This window comes from Microcaecilia unicolor, chromosome 6 (genome assembly GCF_901765095.1).
Source record: "Microcaecilia unicolor chromosome 6, aMicUni1.1, whole genome shotgun sequence".
Taxonomy (NCBI): Eukaryota; Metazoa; Chordata; class Amphibia; order Gymnophiona; family Siphonopidae; genus Microcaecilia; species Microcaecilia unicolor.
In genome coordinates this window covers 157,158,223-157,185,259 of record NC_044036.1, presented here as the reverse complement: position 1 = coordinate 157,185,259, position 27,037 = coordinate 157,158,223, and the positions used below count along the sequence as shown (strand labels likewise).

Here is a 27,037-nt window from a genome sequence, read left to right as displayed (position 1 = left end):
TGTTTTGAGCTAGACCTGTTTTAATAACTAAGTCACAAGAAAGTGTCCTAAATGCCCAGATGACCAGTGAAGGAATAAAGAAATGATGCCTCCCCTTACTCCCTGAGTGGTCACTGACCCTCACCTCCAAATATGTGAAAGAAACATTACATACTAGCCTCTATGACAGCTTCAGATGTTATGGCCAGTCCTAGTACAGCAGCAAGCAGGTCCCTGGAGCAGCCTAGTGGTTGGTGCAGTGCACTGTGGAGAAGGAGACCCAGGCCCATAATCCACTCTGTTACACCTGTGATAGAAAGTGTCAGCCCCCAAAAACCTACTGTACCCACATATAGGTGACACCTGCCGTGGGCTGTTGTATTGGTGTATAGTTGGGTACAGTAGGTTTTTGATGGGTTTTGGAGGGCTTCCCATACAATATAAGGGGGTAATGGTGAGATGTGTACCTGGGAGCTTTTATGTGAAGTCCACTGCAGTGCTCCCAAGGGGCTCTGCTGGGATGTGGCCAGTCTAGTAAGAATGCTGGCTCCTCCTCCATCCCAATGGCTTGTTTGTGAGTTTTTCACTTGGATGTTTTTTATTGTTTTTTTTTTTTTTTTTTAATGAAAATGGACTAAAAAGAAATGCACAGAGCACAACAACATATAGTAAGTGGCCATTTTTTTTTTTTTGGGGGGGGGGGAAAGAGACATTTTGCTGTTTCGAAAATCGCCATATTTGCTATTCAGATTCTAGACGTTTTGATCAAAACGTCCAAAGTTGGACTTAGATGTCATATCAAAAATGCTCCCCACATGTATTTAGCAAGTTGTTTATGTACTGCATGTCAGAGTATGAACAAAAAATGAACTAAGGTTATTAGCTGCTTAGATTCTGATATACAACTTTCTACTCAATTATTTGGTCACCTATTATTTTATGAAGCATTTTGTTAGGAAATAAATATGAAGATTTGGTTTGAAGATTCTATTTAGTCATCTTGCCTCCTTATATAAAACAAAAAGTGCTGGCAAAATCTCTAGTTCAGAAGAATACATCCATTTGTTTGTCTGACCATATTTCTGACCCTCCCTGTCAACTAAATAGATACTAGTAACCCAAGGACTTTTCACAAAACGGAAAACGAGAATACTGGACATCTCTACAACTTTAACGTAAACAATGGCTTTTGTTTCTATTAGAATTGCTTAAAACCACAAGAGATAGAGCAAGGGTGTTCATGTTCTTATATCAAGAAATGCACCAATGATTTTATAGTAGTCATATAAACATTAGTTTTTCTAAAATACATTTTCAAAATTCATTGAGCTTTCCAATAATTAATTTTAGTTAAGATTTTATACTCTATGTCCTGTGAAAAAGATGCACCATAATTGATCCTTTGTTTTTACTGGTGAAGTCAGTCCAAACATTTTCTATCTAGAGTTCAATTTATTAAACATTTGTTAAATTAAAACAAAATTGTTCTCAGTTGGATTGCTCTTCCATCTTTTAGCCAAGAAGCCTTTTCAAAGATGTCTGCATTCCTTCTTACCTACCTATAAATGTAATGTCACTAAAGAGTGCTGCAAAAGCAGTGTTAATGAATTTGTCACTTTTAAATCAATACATGGTTTCAGAATAAAATAAATACCAAAAGTTTTCCTCCTATCTAATCTGACAAATTGATGATTCCTCTAACTTAACTGCTCTATATTTTCAAATTCTGATGCTCCAGTATTAAAAGAATCCATATGTACTAATGTTATATTGTAACCAATCAATCACTCTTAAACCAAGGAATCTTTTGGAAAACCTTTCCAGCTCAAAATCAATGTCTTTCCACATTTTTCAATTCGGTGGAGCTCTTCTGCACGCCTGAGGGTCTAAATAAATAAATGGGAGTTCATCAGTGCTCTCATTTTCCACTAGTAATGTGTACAGAAACAGCGCTTTGCAGAACCACAAGGACACACATTATTCAAAAAGTATAACTGCAGGCCACTGATATTCTGAAGTCTGTTTGATCTCTCTGGCTTCTTCTCTAAAGAGCATACTCTAATAGTTATTGACCAGAACTGCACAAGAGAGAAGTAAATCTAAGATCCAGAAAGGTACGAGCAGCTCACCGTTTTCAAACTGGGAGGTCAGGAAATAAGAGAGAAAAATCATATGACACATGGAGGCTCTGAAGAGGGAGTGCTCACAAAACAAGCAACAATTTTAATCCCTCTATCACTCAAAGCCAAGTATTTTTCAAAACTTAAAAAAAGTGGTGTCGTCCTCTAAGCTAAGAGAAAATATACAAAAAGGTCACATGGTGCTTTGTTGGAAGTTTTGAAAGTGCAACTGTTTCTTTATTTGATATAGTATTTCTTTACAAATGCTCACCTGGAAAATACATAGTGAGATTTCGGAGGGGCCACATGTTGAATATATTACTGCATTGCAGTAAGCACATTTTGTAGTGAAGAATCAATGGGAAAATGGTAAGAATTAGGCAAAAAAAAAAATCCTTCCCTTATAAAGAGAAAGATGGCAGCTCTAGAATATCATTGGATGCTCACAGATCCTGTGCTAGATCCAGGGAGATACCACTAAAATGGCCAAACTGTTTCTTATTTTAGCCAAGCCATGATTTAAAACAGTCAGACCTTGTTTGTAAAATGCAAAGCAGATGAAAAGAGTGTTTCCTAACGAAATGAAGAACAATGATACTATTCAAACAAATACCATCCTTGTGGGGCAGCAGCCTCTAAAACACAGCAGGTGCCCCTGAGAGTCTTAGCATGATTCAACACACACTGCAATGCCAGCACTGCATGGTAGGGACTTGCATCTTTCATGGTTTCTCCAAAGTATATCTGCCTTTTGATACAACAAAATTGTATCAGCACCATTAATTTCATCATTATTAAGTTACTGAACCACAAAAGTTATTTTAAAATATTTTAAAAAAGGTAAAATATTGCTGCTTCCATTACCTATATGTTACATTTTATACATCACTAAGAGCTTTATCCTACACTTTATACATCACTGTCCCAGTGTTTCCTCTACTCTTCAGAGTGTTTTGTGTGCTTTTCGCGTGCTTTATTTTGTCCGAACACGCTTATCAGAATCACGCTGTGTCAGTTTTGAGCAGGATACCCTGCAAGTCTTCTGGCAGTGCTGATATAATGGAATCTATGTGCATCTGTAGCCTTGCCACAGTATCCGGTTTTACAGGTAGATGTTCTGCAATAGCCCACATCTGTAGGAAGCAAAGTAATTTTGTTATAATCACAACCCAGTTAACCTAGTCTATGTTATAGAAAGGACAAGACTAGTAGTCACAAGCACTTCCTTACCAGTTTATTCTTCAGCTTTAAGACAAGATCCACAGCTTCAACTTCAGTATGTTTCTGAATCCAAACAAGTAAATCCTGGCAAAACAAATAAACGATGAACCGACTGCTCTCTAAAAGACGAAAAGCTTCCACATACGATATGCCACAAATTGTTTCAAAGCTCAGTGTTGGTTTTCTTATGTGCTACCTGAAAGGAAATGCACTTCCCATTTATCTATAAGTGGGTATACAGTTAGTTTTGCGGTATAGCTAGCTATCTACTAAAACCTTGTATGCTAGTTTAGCAAAATCCAAAACCTCAGGCATAAAGGAAGTAAAATAATTTTTTGATATTCATATTCATTTTCTTAATGGCTACAATTCTGGATAATATTACATCTTGGCTATGAAATCTGGTCAAGTATATGTTTTATATATCAAGGGTTAACACGCATGCTACACTTTTGCAATTTCACAGAAGTGGTCAGGTGCTCATTTAAGGTCAGCAACTCAGGAACCTGAGAGGCTTTAACAGTTTTCTTGGGAACTTCCTAGTGTTCAGAAATACCCTGTTAATATGCTATTCCACATATATATTGTAGACATAGGACCAAAAACAAAAAAAAAAAGAAATCAGAGCCAAGGCACACTATATATACAGCATCAGGCCTGCATCTCAGGGACAGTCACTGGCAGTGACCAACTAGTACAAATATGTCCTACAGTTACCCAAAAGAAAATGTAAATAACAGCGTAAGTTTATCAGGTAATGCTATAGTAGTTCAAATTTGAGAAGACTTACAAAATCCAGACAGAGTTTTAGTTAGTGACATTATTCTCCTTTGTTCATTACTTTTATATTTAATTTTATTCAAGACACTGGCACAAATTAAACCAATGGCAAAACAAATGTAAGTAAAAGTCAACCAAAGCAACAATATTAGACTAGCAGTTAATTGACTATCACAACCAATCCCACCACCTTTTACTGTCTCAGTATTATAGCTGATATTTTATTCTCCCCCCAACCAATGTCCAAACAAGCTGTGACTATGACTAATTCCTAGGTATGCCTAGTCTCTTAAGTTGTGATACGCATCCACCTTACAAGTTTTATGAGGAACGTAAGAACTGTAATGTAATGATCCTTCCAGTCCAAGTCATCTACAGCATCCATTAAGTTGGGCCACTAAAGCTTACATTGCATTGTATTGACCACTCTCGCAAAGGGAATAGCATACAGTCTCAGGAATAGTGCTTATATTTTTTCAAACATAGCCAAGGTTTGCTTCCACATTGCTGTTAATCTTTCCATATTATGAATATCCCACATCTCTAGCCAACTCACCAGTGATGGAGGAGATACTTGTTTCCAAGAGATAGCTAGGTATAAATTTTGCTGCCGTAAGGCAGTGTCTAAATAGGACCCTATGCAGACCTCAAAGCTAGAGCTCCATGCTCGCCAATAAGCCTGTATATATGGAAAGCTCTACCATATATGTTCCACTGTCCCCTTCCTGACTACACCCTCTCCAGTGGGCCAGCCTATTCAACTACTATTACTACTAATCATTTCTATATATGTACAGTGCACTATACACAGTAAATGCAGGTACTTCCTCTGTCCCTAGAGGGCTCACAACTAAGATTTTTGGTACCTAGGGCAATGGAAGGTTAAATGACTCGCCCAAGGTCACAAGGAGCTGCAGAGAGAATTGAACCATTAAAGCTACTCCTCCACTCCAGGTCAGGTACCATCTGTATAGCATTTTGAAGCTATTTTCTTGCATACAGACTGCTAAACACAAATTTCCCCCACATCCTGCTCTATTTGCTCCCATTGTTTTTCTGTATAATTGACCCCCACCCCACCCCACCCCATTCTCTCTCCTATAGATGGTAGTTGTTTATCCCTCCCTCAAATACCTATATAGGAAAGCTATTAATCCCCTTGTGGACTGCCCCCCCCCCCCCCCCCCGCCACTTCCCATCTCACACCAGTCTTCCAAATCTGTGGGTGCTATTGTGATTTGCCTCTATCTTCCTCCACCCTAGCCAGTGCTTTAATTGCATATACACATAAGAATGGCTCACTGGCAACTGGCCTTTGTTCTTTGCTATGTTTCACATGTATTCTCTCACCTCATCACAAAGGGCTTCTAAATGGAGTGCCTCCAGCTTCTGAGTCATCTCCTTCCACCGAGTCCGAAACCAGCCATCAAAGTTGGAAGACTTCAGAAATTGTCTTTTAAGAGAAAAAGGAATGATTCACAGTGTTCACATCTTGCGTTCTTGTAGTTCCTATTTCATGCTGGTGCCTAAAGTGGTCTCCCATAGTGTTTACCTTGCTTTTCATCTTTGTAACAATGAAGAATGACGGCAGCAAAACTAACAAGCTCGCTCTATCCTCCAGATCATAAGAACATAAGAGTAGCCATACTGGGTCAGACCAATGGTCCATCTAGCCCAGTATCCTGTTTCCAACAGTAGCCAAGCCAGGTCACAAGTATCTGGCAGAAACCCAAATCTTCCTTGAGTGTCCCCTAGTCTTTGTACTTTTGGAACAAGTAAAAAAAACAAACCTGATTCACTTCTACTCATTCTACATCACTCAGGATTTTGTAGACCTCAATCATCTCCCCTCAACTGTCTCTTTTCCAAGCTGAAGAGCCCTAACCTCTTTAGCCTTTCCTCATATGAGAGGAGTTCCATCCCCTTTATCATTTTGGTTGCTCTTCTTTGAACCTTTTCTAATTCCGCTATATCTTTTTTTGAGATACAGCGACCAGAACTGAATGCAATACTGAAGGTGAGGTGACACTATGGAGAGATAACAGAGGCATTATAGTATTTTCAGTCTTATTCACCATCCCTTTCCTAATAACTCCTAGCATCCCATTTGCTTTTTTGGCACCACCGCCCATCAAGCAGAAGACTTCAGTGTATTATCTACAACAACACCTAGATCTTTTTCTTTGTTGCTGACCCCCCAAGGTGGACCCTAGCATCAAGTAACTATGATTTGGATTATTCTTTCCAATGTGCAACAGCTTGCATTTGTCCACATTAAATGGATCCCTTTGTTATGACCCTTGCAACATGCACTGCATAGCAAAGGAAGTTACAGCCTACTGCAGGGGGCAATGCACAATGTGTGTAAATGAAACTTGACTTGTTCCCCTCTATGCCTAATTTGACCCAAATACTTGTGTCGAGTTCAGATATAGTGGCATCTCTCAATATATATTTTTTTTTATTACCAAAAGAAAAATGGAATTGTAGTTTCCCCGAGTCTATGACACAGTGTAAGTCCTTTGGTCTTCATGAACACTCAATTATATCCAACATTAAAAAAAAAAAAAAGCTTATTTCTAAATCTTACATTGCAAGTTAACAAACTACAAGAGTCTCGTGGATCGTTTCCACTCATGAAAACAGCTAAAAATCCACACTAGCTCTGAAGTGGGGAACACAGTCTCCTGTGATCTCTCAGTGCTATTCTTTCTGTTCAGGAGTGGCTGCCACTGTAACAGTGGTCCTCTTCCAAACCCCCCTCCTGCAGATTGCATGTGTAGCTTTTGTGGCACACCTAACTCCCAAAATGCAGCACTATTAAGTGATGTGCACAAATCACTAAATTCATCCAATTCAAAGGCAATATAGATTTAAAAAAAATTTAGATATTCTATATTAAAATATGTATTAGACTCCCCAAAACAATGCAATATACATTGGAATTAACTTCAAAATGGCAAAAATTGCTGAATAAAAGTAAGGAACCTGTAAAGTCCTATCCAGTCTCCCTTCAGCCTGGAGGTGAGCTGAGGTCCTGTTTTCTCCAAAGTTTTCATAAACTCATCCTGGCTGAAAGATTTGAGTTGTGGTGGACTCTAAGAAGTAAGCGTATTGTAAGTAAGTATTTCAACATTTACAATAAACAAACAATCTCTTTTATCCCCCAAAGGATAAGGCTACCTTCTCACCTTCCATGGTGATATACTTTTTTGCAAAGGCATCAGGCTGGCTACATATCGCTCCTATAGAGAAAAAATAAAATTATTTTGAAAAAAAAAAAAAAAAGTAACTACTGTAAATCAATACTATCATTTTCCATGTCAATATTCAAAGGCACTTATCTGGATAACAGCCATGGTTATTTAATAACTGGCTTAGCCAGTGCCGACTATGGATTTTCAAAAATCAATGAACCTGAATCTCCTATAACCTCCAATGGGAAAACGGATGTCAGATACCAAATATATAATTTGACCTAATTGAAGGGCACTGAAAAAATACAAACCTAAATTTGCAACAGTGTTTACAAATCAATGTAAAACTAAACGCTAGCATGTGTCTCATGCGGCTTAGTGAACAGGGCCCTAAATGTGAAAAGGTGGATCAAATTTTCTTCAAACCACTGATTGTATGGCACATAAGTGGTTACAACGGAGCCAATAAATTTAAAGTATGGCTGCAATAATGCAACTTTATTCTGTTCTCAGCATTTATATCCCGTTTATATCAGCAAGGAATTAAAGCAGGTTACAGCACTTAGGGGGTCTTTTACAAAGGAATATATGGGCGTCTCTAGCACTTAGCACATGCTAAATATGCTAGCGCTCTTTTGTAAAAAATTATTTTTCGGACGCGTGTCAAAAATGAAATTACCGCAAGAGCCACGCGGTAGCCAGATGGTAACTCCATTTTGGCGCACATTGCAACTCCTCTAAAGATCTTGTGGACTTACCTACTTTCTCTTAACCCTGTACCTTTCAGCCCTCGTATCACTTTCCATTTATTGTACTTTCCTGTTTGCTAACTTAATGTTGTAAGCCACATTGAGCCTGCCAATGGTGGGAAATTGCGGGGTATAAATAAATAAATGCTTAGGCGGCTTAGTAAAAAGGGCCTCACTATTTGTGAACAGTTTGTATTGAAAATAAAAAGCAAAAAAATAAACAAGTTAAACATTAAAACAGAATTAAAGGAAACAGACAAGAAAAATTAAAAAAAATAAAGTTTTCACTTGCACAGCTCTAGTAGTAAAAAGGAAATGACGAAAAACCATCACATTTATTCCCAGCGACTTGAGAGAAAAGCAGGGTGACGCAAGGTTGTACTTTCTAACTTACTAAAGGAATGATGAAGCTCTGTGTCAGTTCCAAGAAGTGACGCCGAAGAATTGCATTTTGGGCCTCAGATGGACGTTTCTGCTGTACCCCCTAAATGAAGAAAATGCACATAAGTACATAAGCATCATCATACTGGAACAGGGATCAAGCCCAGTATCCTGTTTCCAAAAATGGTTACAACTGCATTTCTGTAGTTGCAATCGAAGTGTTTTATATGTTATATACAGGTACTTATTTTGTACCTGGGGCAGGAGCAATGAAGGGTTAAGTGACTTGCCCAGAGCCACAAGCAGGGGCGTAGCTACGGATGGGCCTGGGTGGGCCCAGGCCCACCTAGTTTCTCTTGATGCTCCAATCGGGATTCGGCGTAGTCTTGGTTCCAATCCAAGCAGCTCTCAGCAGTGGCGTAACTACTGAGGGCGGGTGCAGGTTGTTAGGGGGTGCTGCCTCCATCCATGGACGTCTTCCCTCCTCCCCCAACTGGTGCGGTCACGATGTTGCTGCGTACGTCTTCACCTCCCCACCCCCCCCGGCTGGTGCGGTGCTGCATGGGGTGTCTCATCCCCCCCCCCCCCGACGTGCGGTATCACTCTCCCCCCTCCTCACTATGGGTTCAACAACACCCGGCTGGAATACGCGATTGTTTGGCGCTTGCTTAACCAGCAGCAAATCGCTCCGGAACGCAGCCCAGGGGCGGGGCAGCCAGGAGGGAGGGGAGATGGAGCTCCGTGACGTCACGCCACCCAACCCCGCGCGCTCAGGCCATTTTGGGACGATTTCTTTCTTTGCGTTTAAGTCTGTTTTCTTTTGCAGTTCCTAACAAGCTGCAACCTGGAACTAGTGGGGTAGCCTACGTAGCATAGATCATCATATTCTTGCTTGGTGAGGCAGTTTGCGATGGGTTGAGGCAAAAGTGGGGGCTATTTTGGGGGAGGTGCTTGGAGGAGGTGCAGCTGCAACTTGCAGGGAGGGCTAAGGCAATTGCTTGGGGATCATTGTGGGGTGCGTTGTTTTAATATATGGGGCTATTAGTAAGATGGAAGTACAATAGTTTTTAAAGCTGGGGCAGTTTGCAGAGGGGTAGTTTTTGGGTGCAGGATGTTGAGGGGAGAGGGGGTGGAGAGAGGGATGCCAGGCCCAAGGGAAAAGAGTGGTGGAGAGAGGAAGGAAAGCAATGGGGAAAAGGGGGGGGGTGGAGAAAGGAGTGAGAGTGATGCTAGACCAAAGGGAAGCAAGAGGGGAGAGAAAGGTAGGACACATGAGGGAGAGGAGACTGGGAAAAAGCTGGATCTGGAGAGGGGGAGAACGAGATGCAGTACTATGAAGCAGGGGAGAGAAGAGGGAGAGAGATACTGGCCCCGGGGTGGGAGTGCAGGAGAGAGAGAGAAAGAAGGAAGGGTGAGGAACATGGGAAGGGGACACAGGGCAGATTCTGAACATGGGGGGGAACAGGGATGGGAACAGAGAGCAAATGCTGATCACAGGGGGAATAGGGACAGGGACACAGAGGGGAGGTTATGGATAGGAGAGAGAGTGAGTCAGAGGAAATGACAGTGGGCATAGAAAAAAGTCAAATAGACAAGAGATAAGCAGAAGATGGATATGGATGGAGTACAGAGAGAGGAGAAATAAAGATGGAGAGGGGGGAGATACTGGAATAAATCATGTAAAAAGGAGAGGGAGACAGGCAGGATAGAAGGGAAAGAAAAGGCAGGCAGTGGATGGAGGAGGCAGAGAAAGCAGGCACGCTGGATGAAAGGGAGAAAGAAAGAGAACAGATGCTGGATGGAAGGGAGAGAGTGAAGAGAAGACAAGGAAAGCAGAAACCAGAGACAACAAAGGTAGAAAAAAAAAGATTTATTTATTTATTTATTTGCCTTAGAATAAAGTAGTATTGTAGCTGTGGTGATAAATAGAAAATGAAAATAAGGTGATATGTTTGTTGGACTATTTTAATACATTTCTGACCAACTTCCAGAGACCAAAACCTCCATCCTTAGGTCAGGACAGGACCGTAACAGCAGTATACTGTACTGGCCTGAGGAAGGAGGTTTTGGCCTCTGAAAGCTAATTGAAAAAGCATTATCTAATAAAACAGTATTATCTTATTTTCTCTGTTTTGTTTTATTTCTGTTGTTTAATTTGTAAAGTGTTGATTGGTATTTGTCAGTTTTTTCAAGTTTACTTCTGCTATCTTTATATTTTGCACAGTACTAGGAGACATACATCACTGTTTCTGTGGTGTTGCATTGTATGCAGAATCTGGCCTCTTGGGGGTTCAGTTTAATTTTGTCTACATATTTCTATTTTAGTTTGTGGTTACTTATTCTATACTTGGTGAGGATGTATCTGTGTTCTATGTTTGTGAAAAAGACATGGTTTTCTGTTGGCAGGATCATTTTTACTAATGTCTTGTTTAGTTTTACAATGGGTGTATTGATGTTCTAGTGCTCACTGCAATGTTTAAGATGCTGCCTTTCCTAGGTACATACTTGTTGTGTGACTCATGGATTATTAGTAAAAATAATATTTTCATATAGAGGAGGGGGTGTTAAAAAAAGATCGGCCCCGGGTGTCAAATACGCTAGGTACGCCACTGGCTCTCAGTTCTATATTTTTAAATGTTTGATATAAAGCAATGTTTGAAGGATATATGCCATTGCTGTTATATTGCAGGATCTTGTCATGAGATGTTTTCTGTTAGTGCAGACTTAAGTCTAGTCAAGTTTAAGATATGCGATAATGTAACTGGTTGTTTTTTCCATTATGGTTTATATTGATGCAGACTACTTACAAATCCATCATCAAGTATATTTTAAGGCATTATTTTGTAGTGTCCCAAAAAACACTACTCATATGCACAGTGCCCACCCATATTAGTTCTGGGCCCACCCAAAATGGTGGGTCTGGCTACACCACTGACCACAAGGATCTGCAGTGGGAATTGAACCTAGTTCCCCCGGCTCTCAGGCCACTGTTCCACTTCGGTTTGTTTTAAATTTACTACTTAGTAGCTTCATTGCCTGCCCCATAGTCCTAGTATTTTTGAAAAGAGTAAACGAGCAATTCATGTCCATCTGTTCTACGCCACTCAGTATTTTTTAGATCTCTATCATAGCTACCCTCAGCCATCTCTTCTCCAAGCAGAAGAGCCCTAGCCGATTTAGCCTTTCCTCATAGGGTAGCTATCCCATCCCCTTTATCATTTTCGTAACCCTTCTTTGCACTTTTTTATGTTTCAACAATTTTTTTATTACTAAAGGTATCGCAAAACAACTCATCAGCAAATTTCAGTTACAACATAATTTCAAACCATAATCTCTAAACAGGTAGAGCGCAAACTGTTAAACCTCATTTTTCCTTAACATTATACTTCCTAACCCCTCCATGCCCCCAACATTATTCCCAGAACTCTATGAGGTACAACCGCACATATCAAAAAACATGAACCATTCCTTTATAAACCAAGCTTGGTAACAAGAGATATATAATCACAAGGTCATGGCACCCTCTGTGTTGCATACTGTTATACATTCCAATTAAGGTACCAGGCCGGGGCTTTGTTCCTTATAGCTGCATTTTTTTAAAAATTTCGCTATATCTTGTTTGAGATGCGGTGACCAGAATTGCACACAGTATTTGAGATGTGGTCGCATCATGGAGCAATACAAAGGCACGATAACATTCTCATTTTTGTTTTCCATTCCTTTCCTAATAATGCCTAACATTCTATTTGCTTTTTTTTTAGATGCTGCTGCACATTGAACAGAGGGTTTCCAAGTATCATCAACAATGACACCTAGATCCTTTTCCTGGGCAGTGACTCCTCATGTGGAATCTTGCATTATGTAGCTATATAGTTTGGGTTCCTCTTACCTACATGCATCACTTTGCAGATTCATTCTGCTTATAAGTGAGGAAAGATCACATTGAGGGGCCCTTTTACTCAGCTGCGGTAAAAGGGGCTCTGTGTTAGCAGCAGCAGTAGCTGTTTTTGTGGCACGCCAGGGTCCCTTTTACCACAGCAGGTGAAAATAACCAAAAATGAAATGGATGTGTGGTAAGTTTGCACTTGCCACATGGCCATTTCAAAGGGGGGGGGGGGGGGGTGAGCACTTACCGCCACCCAGGGACGTAGCCAGACCTCGGAAGGAGGGGGGGGGTCCAGAGCCCGAGGGAGGGGGGGCACAGTTTTGCCCGCTGCCAACTCTCCCCCACAACTTTTGACCCCGTCACCGCCAGGTACTTTTGCTGGTGGGGGTCCCAAACCCCCGCCAACCGAAGTCTTCATCAGCGCTGGTCTCCGGCACGTTCGCTGATCTATTTCTGCAGGACGTCAGGTTGGGGTACCTGGCGGCGGTGGGGGAGGGTCGTCGTCAGGGCGGGGGTCAAAAGTAGAGGGGGGCCAGGGCTAAATCTGTGGGGGCCCATGCCCCCGTGACCCACCTAGCTACGCCCCTGCCGCCACCCACTGAGGTGCTGGTAAGGGCTCCTGCGCTAACCAGGCAGCTCACGATGCTGCCTGATTACCACCAGGCAATGACCCTGCGGAATTTTTTTTTCCAATATTTCCGCTAGCACCGGAAATGGAACTATCACCAGCACCCGCGTTGGGCAAGTGTAACCCTTTAGAAAAAAGGCCCCTAAACCTTGTACATTGGAAACACGCTGAACATCAGGATTGTAGGATTCAAATGTTTCTAGGAAATATTGCTCTGACCTTCAGCTGTAAAATGATTAGAATCAAGCCCTTTGTTTAAACTTCGTAACATAGTTTTGTCTACCTTAATCCCTGTAAACTGTTTATGTTCCAAATAAAGGGTGCAACATTCGCTTCTTACAAAACCCCATCAACAAAATAATATTTTCACTGGATACTTATTACAGATTTTACCTTATGTAACTGCTTGATGATTTCTTCATCTCTATTCAAAAATGGCTTATAAGAACTATAGACCCCTAAAATAAAACATAAAAGATAGTACACAAGTTCGAGTTAGAGCACACACTAAATACCTAAAGAAAAGTCACTAAAAGGTTAATGCTTATTACCAGGTTTAGAGTCAAGAGTCTTCAAGTTTTTTAATTTTTTCACTTTGACCTGTTTTGGAACTTCACCTGCAAGCAAAAATACAATAAGGGCCAGATTTAAGTTTCAAGCAAAAGGCAAAGCAGAAAAAAAAAAGTTTGTGTAATTTTCAACTATTACATCTGTTATCCAAGCTTTAAACTTACTACAACATCTAAAAGACAAAATAGTTCCACAGAATCTCTCTTGGAAGTCAAAATTTATACAAAAAGGGCATTGTGGAACTTTTAACCAGCACTTAAGTTTAGCACCTTAAGTTGACAATTTTTGTTTCTTACACTGCAAATAATTATAAACCACTTAGATATTTTTAAAAGGAATAAGAGGACAAAGGAAAATTGACATAAAACACAAGAAACCTCAGACACAAATTTTGTGAGCCCTAACCTATTTAGCCTTTTATAAGGAACATGTTTTTATTGTTTTTGTCAAACTCCTCTGAACCTTTTCTAATTCTGCTATATTCTTCTTGATACAGGACAAGAAACAGACAAGTTACTATAAAAAGCGGCTCACCATAGCTGAACAGTTTTCACTTTTGAGATGGAAAGCTATGTTCTATCAGGTCTATTTACTTAAAAATATTTCTATCTTGAGGGAGGAAGTGACGTCACGAGCGGAATGGCTGCCTGAAGATAGAGCTCCGAGTGACCCACGGGGAAAAATCAGAAATAATACCCGACTCGAGTGCTGAAATTCTCCGCAGCAACGCTAAACATCACTGTTCACTCTAGCGGCTTGAACAGCTGTGCCGATCGCGAAGTGCAGAAGTGGATCTTTCGCGATTCGCCTTCCCGGGTGCGGGGACAGCAAGAGCGGCGAACAAAATGGCGGCCGCGGCGCACACCCAAGAACAGCAAACGGCAAGCACATCGACTGCAGAGTCCCAGAGGGAGGGTATGGATGCAGGAATCTCGGAGGAGGACCAATGGCCTGACTGGAAACAATGGCTGCAAGAAATCAGAGCGGACTTGAAGGCCATGTGGGACGATCTGGCAACTTTAGGTACAGATCTAAGAGGGGAAATACGAGAGCTGGGGGCCCGATTAGAGGATACGGAGACCCGGCTGGATTCCCACGATGAAACATTGAGCGCACTCGACCAACAAGTGGGCGATTTGCAGACCTCCCAACAGCAAATCCTGGACAAACTGGAGGATTTGGAGAATCGCAGCTGGAGATGTAATCTGCGCTTCAGCGCCTGCCTGAGACTCCAACATATTCAAATTGTGAGGACACGATCCAGAGGCTAGTACGGGACCTCCTGGCGACGAGCGGAACCCAGCTGGAACAGTCAGCGATTCATTTAGAGCGGGCTCACAGGGCGCTCGGAACTCCGCGAACGAATCTACCCAAAGATATCATTGTGTACTTCAAAGACTATAAGCTGAAGGAGCAAGTGGCGAACGTAGCGAGCCAGACCCCAAATTTTATATGGGACTCGTATGAAATAGAAATATACCAAGATCTGGCGGCAGCCACTCTAAAACGCAGAGCGGATTTAAAACCAGTCACCAAGCGATTGCAAGAGATGGGCATCCACTACAGATGGAGACACCCCTTCGCGCTGGTCTTCTACAAGGAGGGAAAGTTGCAACAAGTCCGATCTTTGATAGAGGCTAAGGAGATTTTGCCAGAAGAAAACTTGGGAGAGTCACTAAGGGCATTGAAACCACCACAAAGAAGATCGGTGGCTCCCCCGAAATGGCAGAGAGTGGGGAAGGGGCCACGACGCCTACAGCGACAGCAATCGGCTGCTAAGATAACCTGACTTTGCCCTTAATCAGTCTACTAAGAGACATGACTAAAAGACTATTGGGCGCAGGACACTGCTTGACGTAAAGTCAGGAAAAAGGTTTGAAATAGTTTGCAAAAGTTAATAGAGTTACACAAAATGAGACAATGTATAAATACTGTTGGGTTATAGTTAAAGAATGTCAGTCAAGGATTGTTAATTAGTATAACGGGCCCTGTGCGTACACTTGGGAGGTACCATCCGCCTTCCACTTTCTCCTTACACTACCCGCGTTACTTAACGTGGGCAGCTGCAGTTTTTTGGGGGGGGAGATGGGGAGGGAGGGAGGGGAAGAAGAAGGGATGAGATGGTTGGGTGGGGGAGGGAAGAGGGGAATGAAAAGGGGAGAACGAACATTATGAGGACAGTGACCATGACTCGAAAGCAAGGGAGAGAGTCACAGGAGGGGACATGCAATCTAAGCAACTTATACGCTTATCTTAGATAACTCATGGCTGAAATAAATTTTCTACTGCTTAATGCACGAGGTTTGCATATTCCTAGAAAACGGCAGCTCCTGTTCAGGGAGCTACTCCGCCTTCGGACGGATGTGGCCCTGGTACAGGAAACGCATCTCCTACCTAGGCATGAGCATCTGTGTCAACATAAGAAATTTCCTGGCATATACTTTGCATCCAATGGGGATAACGTCAAAAATAAAGGGGTATTAATAGCATTTAGCGGAGCCAAGCCCTGGAAGGTCCAAAAAATTGTTAAAGATAAAGGGGGACGTTACCTCTTAGTAATTTTTTCATTAGCAGAGCAGGTATATACACTAGTTAACATTTATGCACCCAATGCAAATCAGGGATCTTTTTTTTGTGAGTTAGATCAGATAATTTTAAAACACTTAGAGGGCTCCTTACTGATAGGAGGGGATTTTAATCTAACGCTGCAGCCCCACTTAGACAACTCCTCACGACACACAGGATATGGCCAGAAGGACAGGGTGGTGCTACAAGAATTTATTGAGCGCTGGCACCTGGTCAATTTCTGGCGACAGGCAAACCACACCAAGCGCAGCTACTCCTATTTTTCGATAGTTCACCAGTCTTCATCGAGGATAGACTTCTGGCTAGGAGAGGCTGCGATGCAGGGGCTTATAGGTTCACAGCAAATCTTACCCTGCACATGGACAGATCATTCCCCCATATCGTTACAACTAATCCTCCCTAAGACCCGGCGAGAAAAAGGGGGCTAGCGACTAGATGACACTTTATTCCAAGAGCCCGCTAACATACTTAGCCTAGAGCGACATATCAAGGAATATGACCAGTTTAATGATACTGGGGAAGTGACTCCTATAGTACTCTGGGAGAGCTTTAAAGCAGTCATGCGCGGACATCTGAGAGCATTAAAAACCCACATAGGGAGAACGAAGAGAGCCAAAGAAGCTGAGTTGCGGGGACAACTAGGGAAAGCAGAGACCACACTTCACCGAGATGGGTCCAGGCCGGCAGTGGAGGTTATCGATCAAATCCATAGATTGCGAAAACAGATAAATGAGCTGGAGCTGGTGGACCTGGCAGAAAAACTTCAGCGGGTCCGCCAGTCCCACTTTGAATTTGGCAATAAAGCCAGCCGGCCTTTGGCTTATAAACTTAAACAAACTACAACCCGGAGTGTGGTGGTGAGTCTAAAGGATGAGGGAGGGATAGCACACGTAGATCCCGAATATATTGAGGCGGCATTCGGGGACTTTTATAAAACACTATATATGGCAGGGGAGGAGGCACCGGAGGAGGAAATGGAGAATTATTTTGCTGATATAGAACTCCCCAAATTAGCAGTTAGTGCAGACCAAGCCTTGTCACAACCAATTGAGCTAGAGGAGCTCCTGCGGGCTCTCAAGGAGCTTCCCATAGGTAAGGCACTGGGGCCCGACGGATTCACTAACAAATTCTATAAGGTGTTTGGGAGGGTGCTGGCTCCACTGTTATTAAAGGTCTTCAACTCGCTTGAATTTAGTCAGGAGCTCCCCCCCCCCCCCACATGAAATTTGGCTAGCATTACAGTTATCCCTAAGCCGGGAAAAGACCCGCAACTATGTGGATCATATAGGCCGATTTCTCTGTTGGGGGTAGATTAAAAGATCTTTACAAACATTTTAGCGACCAGACTCCAGAGATACCTCCCAACGCTAATTCATGAAGACCAAACGGGTTTTGTACATGGGAGACAGACTTTTGATAACATCCGTAGGGCCTTCCACATGATACATCACACACAGGAACATAATCTTTCTATGTGCCTGCTGTCCCTTGACGCGGAAAAGGCATTCGACTGGGTGAGCTGGCCTTTCTTGTTTACAGTCCTAGGTAAGATGGGCTTCACCGGACAATTCATTCACTGGCTTAAACTGATCTATAAGGCACCCTTAGCGTCGATAAGGGTAAATGGGAGACTCTCCAAGCCATTTCAGCTACATAGGGGGACCCGACAGGGCTGTGCGCTATCACCACTGCTCTTCGCGATAGTTATGGAGCCACTGGCTATTCAGATACATACACACCCTGGTATCAGGGGACCACGGGTGGGGGGCCTGGAAACACGGGCACTCCTCTTCGCGGATGACATATTACTTATGTTGCGGGAGCCAGGACCCGCAGTCCCGAAGATACAAGAGTTGCTTCAGACTTATGGGAGAGTGTCTGGCTTCAAGGTTAACCTAGACAAGTCAGAAGCGTTAGATATAAATATCCCAGCGCCACAAAAAGCACAGTTGCAGGGCTGCACGACATATTAGATATTTGGGAGTCAATATTCCGAGGAGTTTGGATGAACTATTCCAATCAAATTTCCCAGAAATGGTAAAAAGGCTCTTTACAGAACTACATCGATGGGAGGGATTGATGCTGTCTTGGAGTGGGAGGATCAATGCAGTTAAAATGGTTATATTACCTAGAATTTTATATCTTTTTATGGCCCTGCCCATATCCATCCCAGATAGTGTTTTGCGAGACCTCCAAAATAAGGTATTTTCATTTATCTGGAGAAAACGACCCCTGAGGGTGAAAAGAGAGGTCATGTACCAATCGAAAGAGAGGGGAGGGATGGGAGTTCCTTCCTTCACACATTACTTACAAGCAGCCCACCTTAGAGTGATAGCTACATGGCTTCAGGATACAGGGAAGGCCTGGACAAGGGTGGAGCAAAAATGGATGGGACCTTTTCCGCTGCGAGCTATCCCCTGGTTGTCACGGGAAGATTTAGGAGAAATAATCAAGGGAAGCCCGCCTATGATGCGCTGGCCTCTATTGACGTGGAGTAAGATAAGGGGATACTTTTTCCCGTGGCGAATATACTATAGGCATATGTTCCTTCGCTTTGCTCCCCAGTTCAGACCAGGCAAGCAGGATATAGCTTTCCAGCGATGGGAGGAGATGGGGCTCTGTGAATTAGGCCAAATGTGGGAAACGGACAAGACGGTGCCATTCCAGGAGTTGTGCCAGGAGCACGGCCTCTCTCCCCTACAAGCTTTTCAGTACTATCAAGTGAAGAACTTTATAGCTCGTACAGCACAGGACGAATTAAAGCTACCGGAAACTAAATTGGAGGAGGGGCTGATGAAGGGAGGAGGAAGGGGTAGCATCTCAAGAATATATAGGACACTACTTCTACATGCTAACCCAGTGGAGCGATACTTATCAAGATGGGAGAAGGCCATGGGGGAAACCTATACAAAGCCTCAGTGGAAAGTGGCACTTAGATCTCTGCTAGCAGTCTCGGTGTCCAGTGCCCTAATTGAAAACGGTCATAAAATATTATATAGCTGGTACTATACCCCCCATCGCTTGGTTAAAATGTTTAAAACAGGGTTAGCTCTGTGTTGGAGGCAATGTGGGGTAGTGGGGGATATGACTCATGTGTGGTGGGCATGCAAGCATGCGCAGGAATACTGGGGGGAGATATTGAAGTTTCTGGGTGAAGTTACAGGAGCGAACTATCCGATGAGAATGGACTACTGCTTACTCCACTTTAGACCTGCAGGAATTCCTAATTCCATACACCGCTTTGCCGCACAACTATTCGTGGCCGCCAAATTGGTGCTGGCTGCGGCATGGAAGCAACCCACACTTTCGGAACTGCGGTCAGTGTTGCGGAAACTAGACTATATTCATCTGATGTCGAAGTTAACAGCTTTACGCACTGGCCGTATTCCGCAGCACCATAAAACGTGGAATCCCTATGAACAGTGGTTATCCTCTCGGACACTCCTGATCAATGTGTCACATGGACAAGTCTAAAGAGAATTGGTCACAAAACTACCTAAGAGGGGGGAATATAATAGGGGAGGGAGGGTAATAGTTGGAAACATGTTAGTTGAAAGAGAAGTTCTAATCTCTGTACAAGGATATAGTGTGGATACTGTTATGTTTCTAATGGAAAATAATAAAACAAATTTGAGGAAAAAAAAACCTGTAATGACCAGACATGTAGGATTAAAAAGTCATCCTTATACAGCAAAAAAAAAAAAAAAAAATTCTATCTTGCCAATCCAAAACTTGTGCTAGGGAGGTTACAAACGAAGGGCCTCTTTTAACCAAACCGCGCTAGCGATTCCCGTGTGACAAAGCCCACTGAAAGTGAATGGGCTTGGTCAGCATTACTGTGCTGGGAATCATTAGCGCGGTTTAGTAAAAGAGGCCCTAAGACAATAAAATAAATATGACAAACTAAGACCACAGCTCAATCAATTAGGTCACCAATATCAAAAATTTGCAGACTGAAAGCTTTTCAAGAGTTACTCACACAAAAAAATCACATACCATTTACAAACAAGTGGAGAAAGCACATGGACCATGTGCTTTCTCCACTTGTTTGTAAATGGTATGTGATTTTTTTTGTGTAACTCTTGAAAAGCTTTCAGTCTGCAAATTTTTGTGCTCGCCCCGGGAAAAAGGATCCCCTTATCTTATCTCTTGCACATATATGACTGTCTCTGGGAAAAGGAAAATAAAGTAGCGATCCAAAATGGTGAGAATGAATCCAAAACGTTGATTTTTCATGTTATGGGTCCATAAAGAGTCTGCAAAAAAGTTACATATTTGAACTTCTGTAACTTTTTTCCCCCTTCTACAAAAAGGATGAGGTTTGGACTGTTGTATTACAAACTGTTTGCTGCTGGTGACTTTAGTCACCTTGTCCTCAAAGATGGTCACATATGTTCATATTTACATTTGGAGGAGGGGGCTATTAGACCCCGTTATTCAATACCAGGTCATCTCCGGGCACTAGCACTACTACTACTACTTAGCATTTTTATAGCGCTGCCAGGGTTACGCAGCGCTGTACAAGTTTAGACAAGGGGAAGGACAGTCCCTGCTCAAGAGAGCTTACAGCACTGAATATTGGGGTCTGAGTGAACTGCTGCTGGCACCCTGAATTTATGTGGGTCCCGGCTGAATATCGTCTGGAACTTACAGTGTCTTACTTTCCTGGTGGTACTTCCAACTAAGCTTGTGGCAGCCATTTTAGATGCTGGAGCCACTAGGGGCAGGAGTGAGCGGGGGTGGTGGTGTTTGCGTCCAACTACCTTGGCCGATACTCAGTGCTGGCACCTGTATCTATATGCAACCAAAATTAGGACTACTATATACGCGGTTCTATTTAGTTGCTTATTTATATGAGTGCTGGCACTAAATACTGCTGCCAGCTCCTCCCAATGCCGCCCTGAAAACACTTCTCTGGACCATTTTGTAAATTGCCGGTTAGTGCCGATACTCAGCAGCACTGCCCGTTTAAGTGCCGCTGAATATCAGCAGCCAGTCTGCACAGCACAATGTAAGTGAACAGGAGCCTCTGCTGCCTGCTTAAATCATTAATATCGACCTAAATGTTTAATTTTTTAAAAAATATCTGCTGTGTTAGCGCCTTTCGTGCGGCACTCCAGAGCCGCCACCAAGCCCGCACTACTCACACAAAACAATCCTCTCAACTGTACCTTAAGAAACTCTGACAACGGATTAAGCCTTTAAAACAAAGAACAGAACCAAGGAAGCTTCCTTTGGGGAAAAACACAAGTTTATTCTTTATCCAGAGATTTAGGATAAATAATAAGAAATAGTCATAGAAATAGTCTAGAATATGACAGAAATGAGAACATATATAGAAATGGAAATTACAATGGAAAGTTGATCAGGGCAGTCTCTCAGTTCTCTGGTGTGAGGCCAAGAGCGCTGCGCACTGACCAGCCTCCTATCTGGCAGAGAAATATTACATAGGGTTTCTTTTCCCTTTCAAGACAAAAGGGAGCACAAGGGGGAGGGATTGTCTCACCCCCTTAGTTAGCATCTTACAGTCAGTCAGGATCTCTAGTATCAATAAAATACATAGCATCTGTTTACATTCCCTTTGAAGATGCAGTTGGTCTCTTGTCTAAATGTTTTTGGATTATTATATCTCTTCTATTCATATTTTTATTCTAATTCTAAAAAGAGGAGGCAAGATATTCTAATTCTAAAAAGAGGAGGCAAGAGTTAATTACAATCCTTCTGACAGCCCAGGTCATTCTTATTCTAAAGACAAGAGTTAAAAACTGCTTCCCTTTAGAGGTGTTACATCTCTCTGTCAGCTCAGACCCTGTGTTTATAACATAGATCTCCTTATGTTCAAAGAGATGCATAATAGAACTATTGCTGCCTGGCATAAAGCTATTGCTATAGGCTCCAGAGATCTGTCTGTCAGGAAGATATAGTGTTTGATCTAATTGTTCTAGGCAGAGAAAGAAGTCTTCTGCAAGTGTTTAAGATGTCTTCTGCAAGTGTTATTTCCCTCACTGTTACAAGATAAAGTCAATCTCATTTGCTTTTGAAGTAGCCTTATACAAAAGACCTGGGAAAGACTTCTGTCTGCAGTATTCCCTGAGGCCTGACCTTGCTCAATGAGAGATATTGTGGGCAATCAGGTTTAATCACTTGGCAAGAGGGGGGTAGAGGTAGAGAGTGAAGTGACTTGCTATTCCAGCAAGCTTTCCCCTGTTTTTAGAAAGAGAAAAACCTCCATTTCTCCCTGTCCAAATATGAGGAATTAATTCTGTATATTAAAATAATTGGAGGCCTTCCACCTCCTACAACAGCTGCAATTAGAAAAGTAATTAATAAAAAAAAAGTTTTGCTTTACCTGCTAATTTAATATCTCCTATTCGGATAATGTGTGGCCAGTGCTGTAGTGTTTTAGCAAAAAAAGGATTTGTCACTCCTAGGATGACAGGTGGTCTGTGAATAGGAACAAAAATAGCAGTAGTAGTAGAAGAAGAAAACTATTTTACTGAGAGCCACCAACCAAAGTCAGGGATATCCCAACATGGATAGACATGACACATTATCTACATATGCTGCTTATTTATCTTATGCGTAATCCTCAGGGGCAGGTTACAAAACATGGTTATTTGAAGCCCTCAACGACTGCATTTAGACACTCCAACTTTCCTCTCGAAAATATAAAAGGGTCCTCAACAATTTCACCGCCTATACATTACAGAGGTAATGCTATACAGTAATTATGTGCCTGAATTTGGGCATCCTCTGGTAGGAACCTGTTCTATAAAGAAACATAGATGCCTGCTTTCCCTTATAGAATACTAGCATAACAGCATAAAACACACCTATAACTTAGGCACAATCACTTATGCCAGCCATAGTGCTGGAACATATGTTCTCACCTCAACGCCAGACACACACATATATAACTCACAGTATTCTATAAGTTACGTGCATATGTCAAGAGTCCTGCCCATGCTCTGCATATATATGCCTACCTATAAAAATGTGTTATTTATTTCAGAATAGTGTTTAGGAGTTATTCTGGCATTTATATACATATCTGCATACATATGTGTATGTGTCATTATTTGAAATGATTTATGCGTGTAATAGGGCACGTAACACTTTACAGAACCAGTCCCCATGAAAACAATGACCAAAAAAACAAACCTTGCATTAATCCTTTTAAATAAAGTCTGCACAACAGGTCTGAAAGAGCAATCACTGAGCTGTTAAGTGGCCATTACAGCTCAATTAATTTTGTATCATACAAAACAGATGTGGTATTAATTAAAATAGTGGAGTGCTTCAGTCATCTACAGGTCTACAAGCTTTAATTCAAGGGGCCATATTGGCAATGTTTTTCTCACTCAGGTCAGTGATCAGTTTGAGGGAAGATACTAATTTAAAAAAAAATAAAGAATTTGCACATATTGGCTTATTAACTATTTTTATAATATTATATAAGCAACATGTTTCCCAACTTTGCTTGTTTTTCTTTGAAAATGTTTTCTGGGTCAGATGTTTTGGGATTCTGAAAAAGGATCTCAAAATTATCGAACAGTGAGGGAATGGAAGAGGGGTTGCAGAATATTGGGTCAGAATTTGTGTTAAAATGAGGATGAATAGCTATAAGAAACTCAGTTCATGTAAGTCACTCTTCTCTATACCTTTCTCCTCTACCACCAACTCTAGACACTGTTCCTGCCATCCTGCTGCACCATACGCTTGGAATAGACTTCTTCAGTTAGTATACCATGCTCCATCTCTGGCACTCAAATCTAGGCTAAAAGCCCACCTTTTTGAAGCTACTTTTAATTCAACCCTTTTGTGGCAGTGTGACTTGCAGCTGGCTGCAGGACCTTATAGAAATGTGGCAGGCACACACTTGTGTTTTACTTGCAACCTACATAAGTACATAAGTATTGCCATACTGGGACAGACCAAAGGTCTATCAAGCCCAGCATTCTGTTTCCAACAGTGGCCAATCCAGGTCACAAGTACCTGGCAAGATCCAAAAACAGTACAATACATTTTATGCTACTTATCCTAGAAATAAGAAGTGGATTTTCCCAAGTCCATTTTAATAATGGCTTATAGGCTTTTCTTTTAGGAAGACATCCAAACCTTTTAAAACCCTGCTAATCTAACTGCTTTTACCACATTCTCTGGCAATGAATTCCAGAGTTTAATTACATGCTGAGTGAAGAAATAAATTTCTCTGTTTTAAAATTTACTACTTTGTAGCTTCATTGCGTGCCCCCTAGGCACCTGTGTACTTTGTTTATGTACAGCAAAAAGGCTGTGGCCAGGTGTTTCTTCACAAGCTTAGTCCTTTTAAATAGGAGTCTCTTACTCTCTCAGTACAGTCCCAGTCACTACTCTTCATGGGGCCAGCTTCTAGCCAGGCCCAAACACTCTGGCATCTAATGCCACCCCAAGTCCCTTCTTGACACATCAAATTTATACACTTTAGGAATACTCTTGCAAGGTTGTCTTCTACCTTGGTAGTCTTCTGTCTATATGTATCATTAACTTCTGAAGGCTGACTTGGCTGCTTACAGTTTTTCACTACAGGGAAACATTTAGCTATGGCTACTTCTCTTCCCTGGCACTACCCCTCAGGTACTGTAGCCTCAGTTGCCACTCCCTTAAAGACCTCTTCACTAGGGACCACTCTGATATGTTCTACCTCAGGGAATTTAACCACATCCCTGCCTGAGCAGGTGTAACTCCACCTACCCTAAGGTGGCTCAGGCTCAGTGAGGGAGTGATCCTATGGGAACCTGGCCACATACCACCCACTCGCTCACACCCTTATTCACCTACTTTAATATCTATGTTGTTTTAATCACTCCCATAATACATTAAACCCCTAATTTGTTGTGTTTGTCTTGGATAAACTGTAAGCTCTATTGAGACCGTCTCTTACGTGTTTGTATAGCACTGCATATGGTAGTAGTGCAATAGAAATGGTAAGCAGTAGTAGTAGGTTTTAAGGGAGTAGGTGTTTTTCTGCACACCTTTAAAAGTATTTGTATTGGTTCATTATTATGGGGCTCATTTTCAAAAGAGAAAAAAGGTTTTAAAAACGGCATAAAATGGCATGCGAATGTTTTTCTCCAATAAAGGTCCAAATTGCAGTTTTCGAAACAATTTGAGACTTTCTGTACAGTGCATCCAAATCACAAGGGGGCATGTTGGATGTTCCTAATACTTGGGACATTTTTCTACCATAGTGGAACAAAGCAAAAATGTCCAGGGCTAAAAGTTTTGGTCTAGACCTGTTCAAATCACTTCTAAGTCACAAAAAGGTGCCCTAAATGACCAGATGACCACTGGAGGGATTAAAGCATGACCCCCCCCCTTACTCCCCCAGTAGTCACTGACCCCTTCCCACCCCCAAAGATATGAAAAAAGAAAAAAAAAGTACATAGCCTCTATGACAGCTTCAGATGTTATAGCCAGTCCTACTGGAGCAGCAAGCAGGTCCCTGGAGTAGACTAGTGGTTGGTGCAGTGCAATGTACAGTAGGGCACCTAGGTCCACATCCCACTCTGATACACTTGTGGTGGAATGTGCGAGCCCTCCAACACCCACCAAAAAACTAAATGTACCTACATATAGGCAATACCTGCAGGCCATAAGGGCGATTGTAGTGGTGTACAGTTGGGTAAGTAGGTTTTTGGAGGACTCACTATACAATATAAAAGGCGTAAGGGTGAGATGTGTACCTGGGACCTTTTATGTAAAGTCCACTACAGTGTCCCATAGGGTGCCACACTGCTCTGCTGGGATGTCTGTGTGGCCATTCTACTAAGAATGCAGGCCCCCCAATGCATTGTTTTTGTTAGTTTTTTCGCTTGGACTCCCCCCTCCCCATGAAAATGTTCCTAAAACAGACACTGAGTACAAAAATGTCTAGCAAATGGTCATTTTCGAAACAAAGTAGGATGTTTTTCTGGTTCGAAAAATGCCATGTTCGCTACTGAATTTTTGGACTTTTTCATAAAACGTCCAAGATCAGATTTAGACAAAATGTTTGAGGTGTTGGTAAAAGCAAGGAAGGAGTTTTGGGAATGGGCACAGAACCGTGAGGATTGATACTGTCACCTATTCTGTTCAGTATCTACCTCAAGCCACTAGCCAAGCTGATTTGGTCAGTGGACCCTCAGTTCTACATTTATGTGGATGATGTGCAGCTACTCGTACCCATTCAACCTGACTTACCCACAGCCCTGAATAAGCTGGCTACCTAACATCAATTCAAAAATGGACTAAAAACAATTTTTGCCTGAACCCAAGTAAAACTGAGCTTCTGTGGGTCCCTATCACAAGTGGGGACATACCCAACATCAAGATTTCTTTTCAAAAATATGAACTCCCCCTCATAAGAGCATAAGAATAGCCATACAGCTATAATTGTCTATTACTTATGTTTATTCTTGCTGTACACTGCCTTGAGTGAATGCCTTCAAAATGGTAGTATATAAATCCAAATAAATAAATACATATCGAAAATGCCCCTCTACAGGTTATTTAAATTAGAAAACATTTAAGGGACGCGGAAAGGAGGTGATATGGGGCTTTATCAGGCTTTAAGATAAACATGTCAAAGTCTGAGATCTTGAATCTTAATCTGGATGCGGGAACAGTAACATCCTTACAGGCTCGATTTCCATATCATTGGGAATCACACCAAGAACTGAATGACATCAAAGCGAGCCATAAGCAACATCTCCTGTAGTCAGACCCTGAAACAAGCTGCAACCTAAACTTTTAGAGAACTCAATGCCAATCCTTTCATTACTATGCAAACTACTAAAAAATGTTCACTTTATTCGCTTAATTTTTTATGAAATTATTTCAGAGCTTTACATTTTTTAAATTTAAATCTTTATGTTTACACATATGCAAGGATAAGAACACTACATTGTTTGATGTTCATG

General features: G+C 41.9%; 1 protein-coding gene across 2 annotated transcripts in view; it reads right to left on the bottom strand.

Moving 5' to 3' along the window:
* Positions 1-716: 716 nt before the first annotated feature.
* DENND6A (DENN domain containing 6A) overlaps positions 717-27,037 on the bottom strand; it is a 63,481-nt gene continuing 37,160 nt past the window's right edge. For both annotated transcript variants that reach the window (XM_030206701.1, XM_030206702.1), the window contains 9 exons: positions 22,447-22,541; positions 13,493-13,558; positions 13,335-13,399; positions 8,441-8,530; positions 7,292-7,345; positions 7,089-7,198; positions 5,451-5,553; positions 3,330-3,404; positions 717-3,232 (listed from right to left, as the gene is read on the bottom strand). In XM_030206701.1, the coding sequence (XP_030062561.1) occupies positions 3,101-3,232; positions 3,330-3,404; positions 5,451-5,553; positions 7,089-7,198; positions 7,292-7,345; positions 8,441-8,530; positions 13,335-13,399; positions 13,493-13,558; positions 22,447-22,541 (790 nt within the window). In that variant the 3' untranslated portion in view covers positions 717-3,100. The remainder of the gene's footprint in view (positions 3,233-3,329; positions 3,405-5,450; positions 5,554-7,088; positions 7,199-7,291; positions 7,346-8,440; positions 8,531-13,334; positions 13,400-13,492; positions 13,559-22,446; positions 22,542-27,037) is intronic.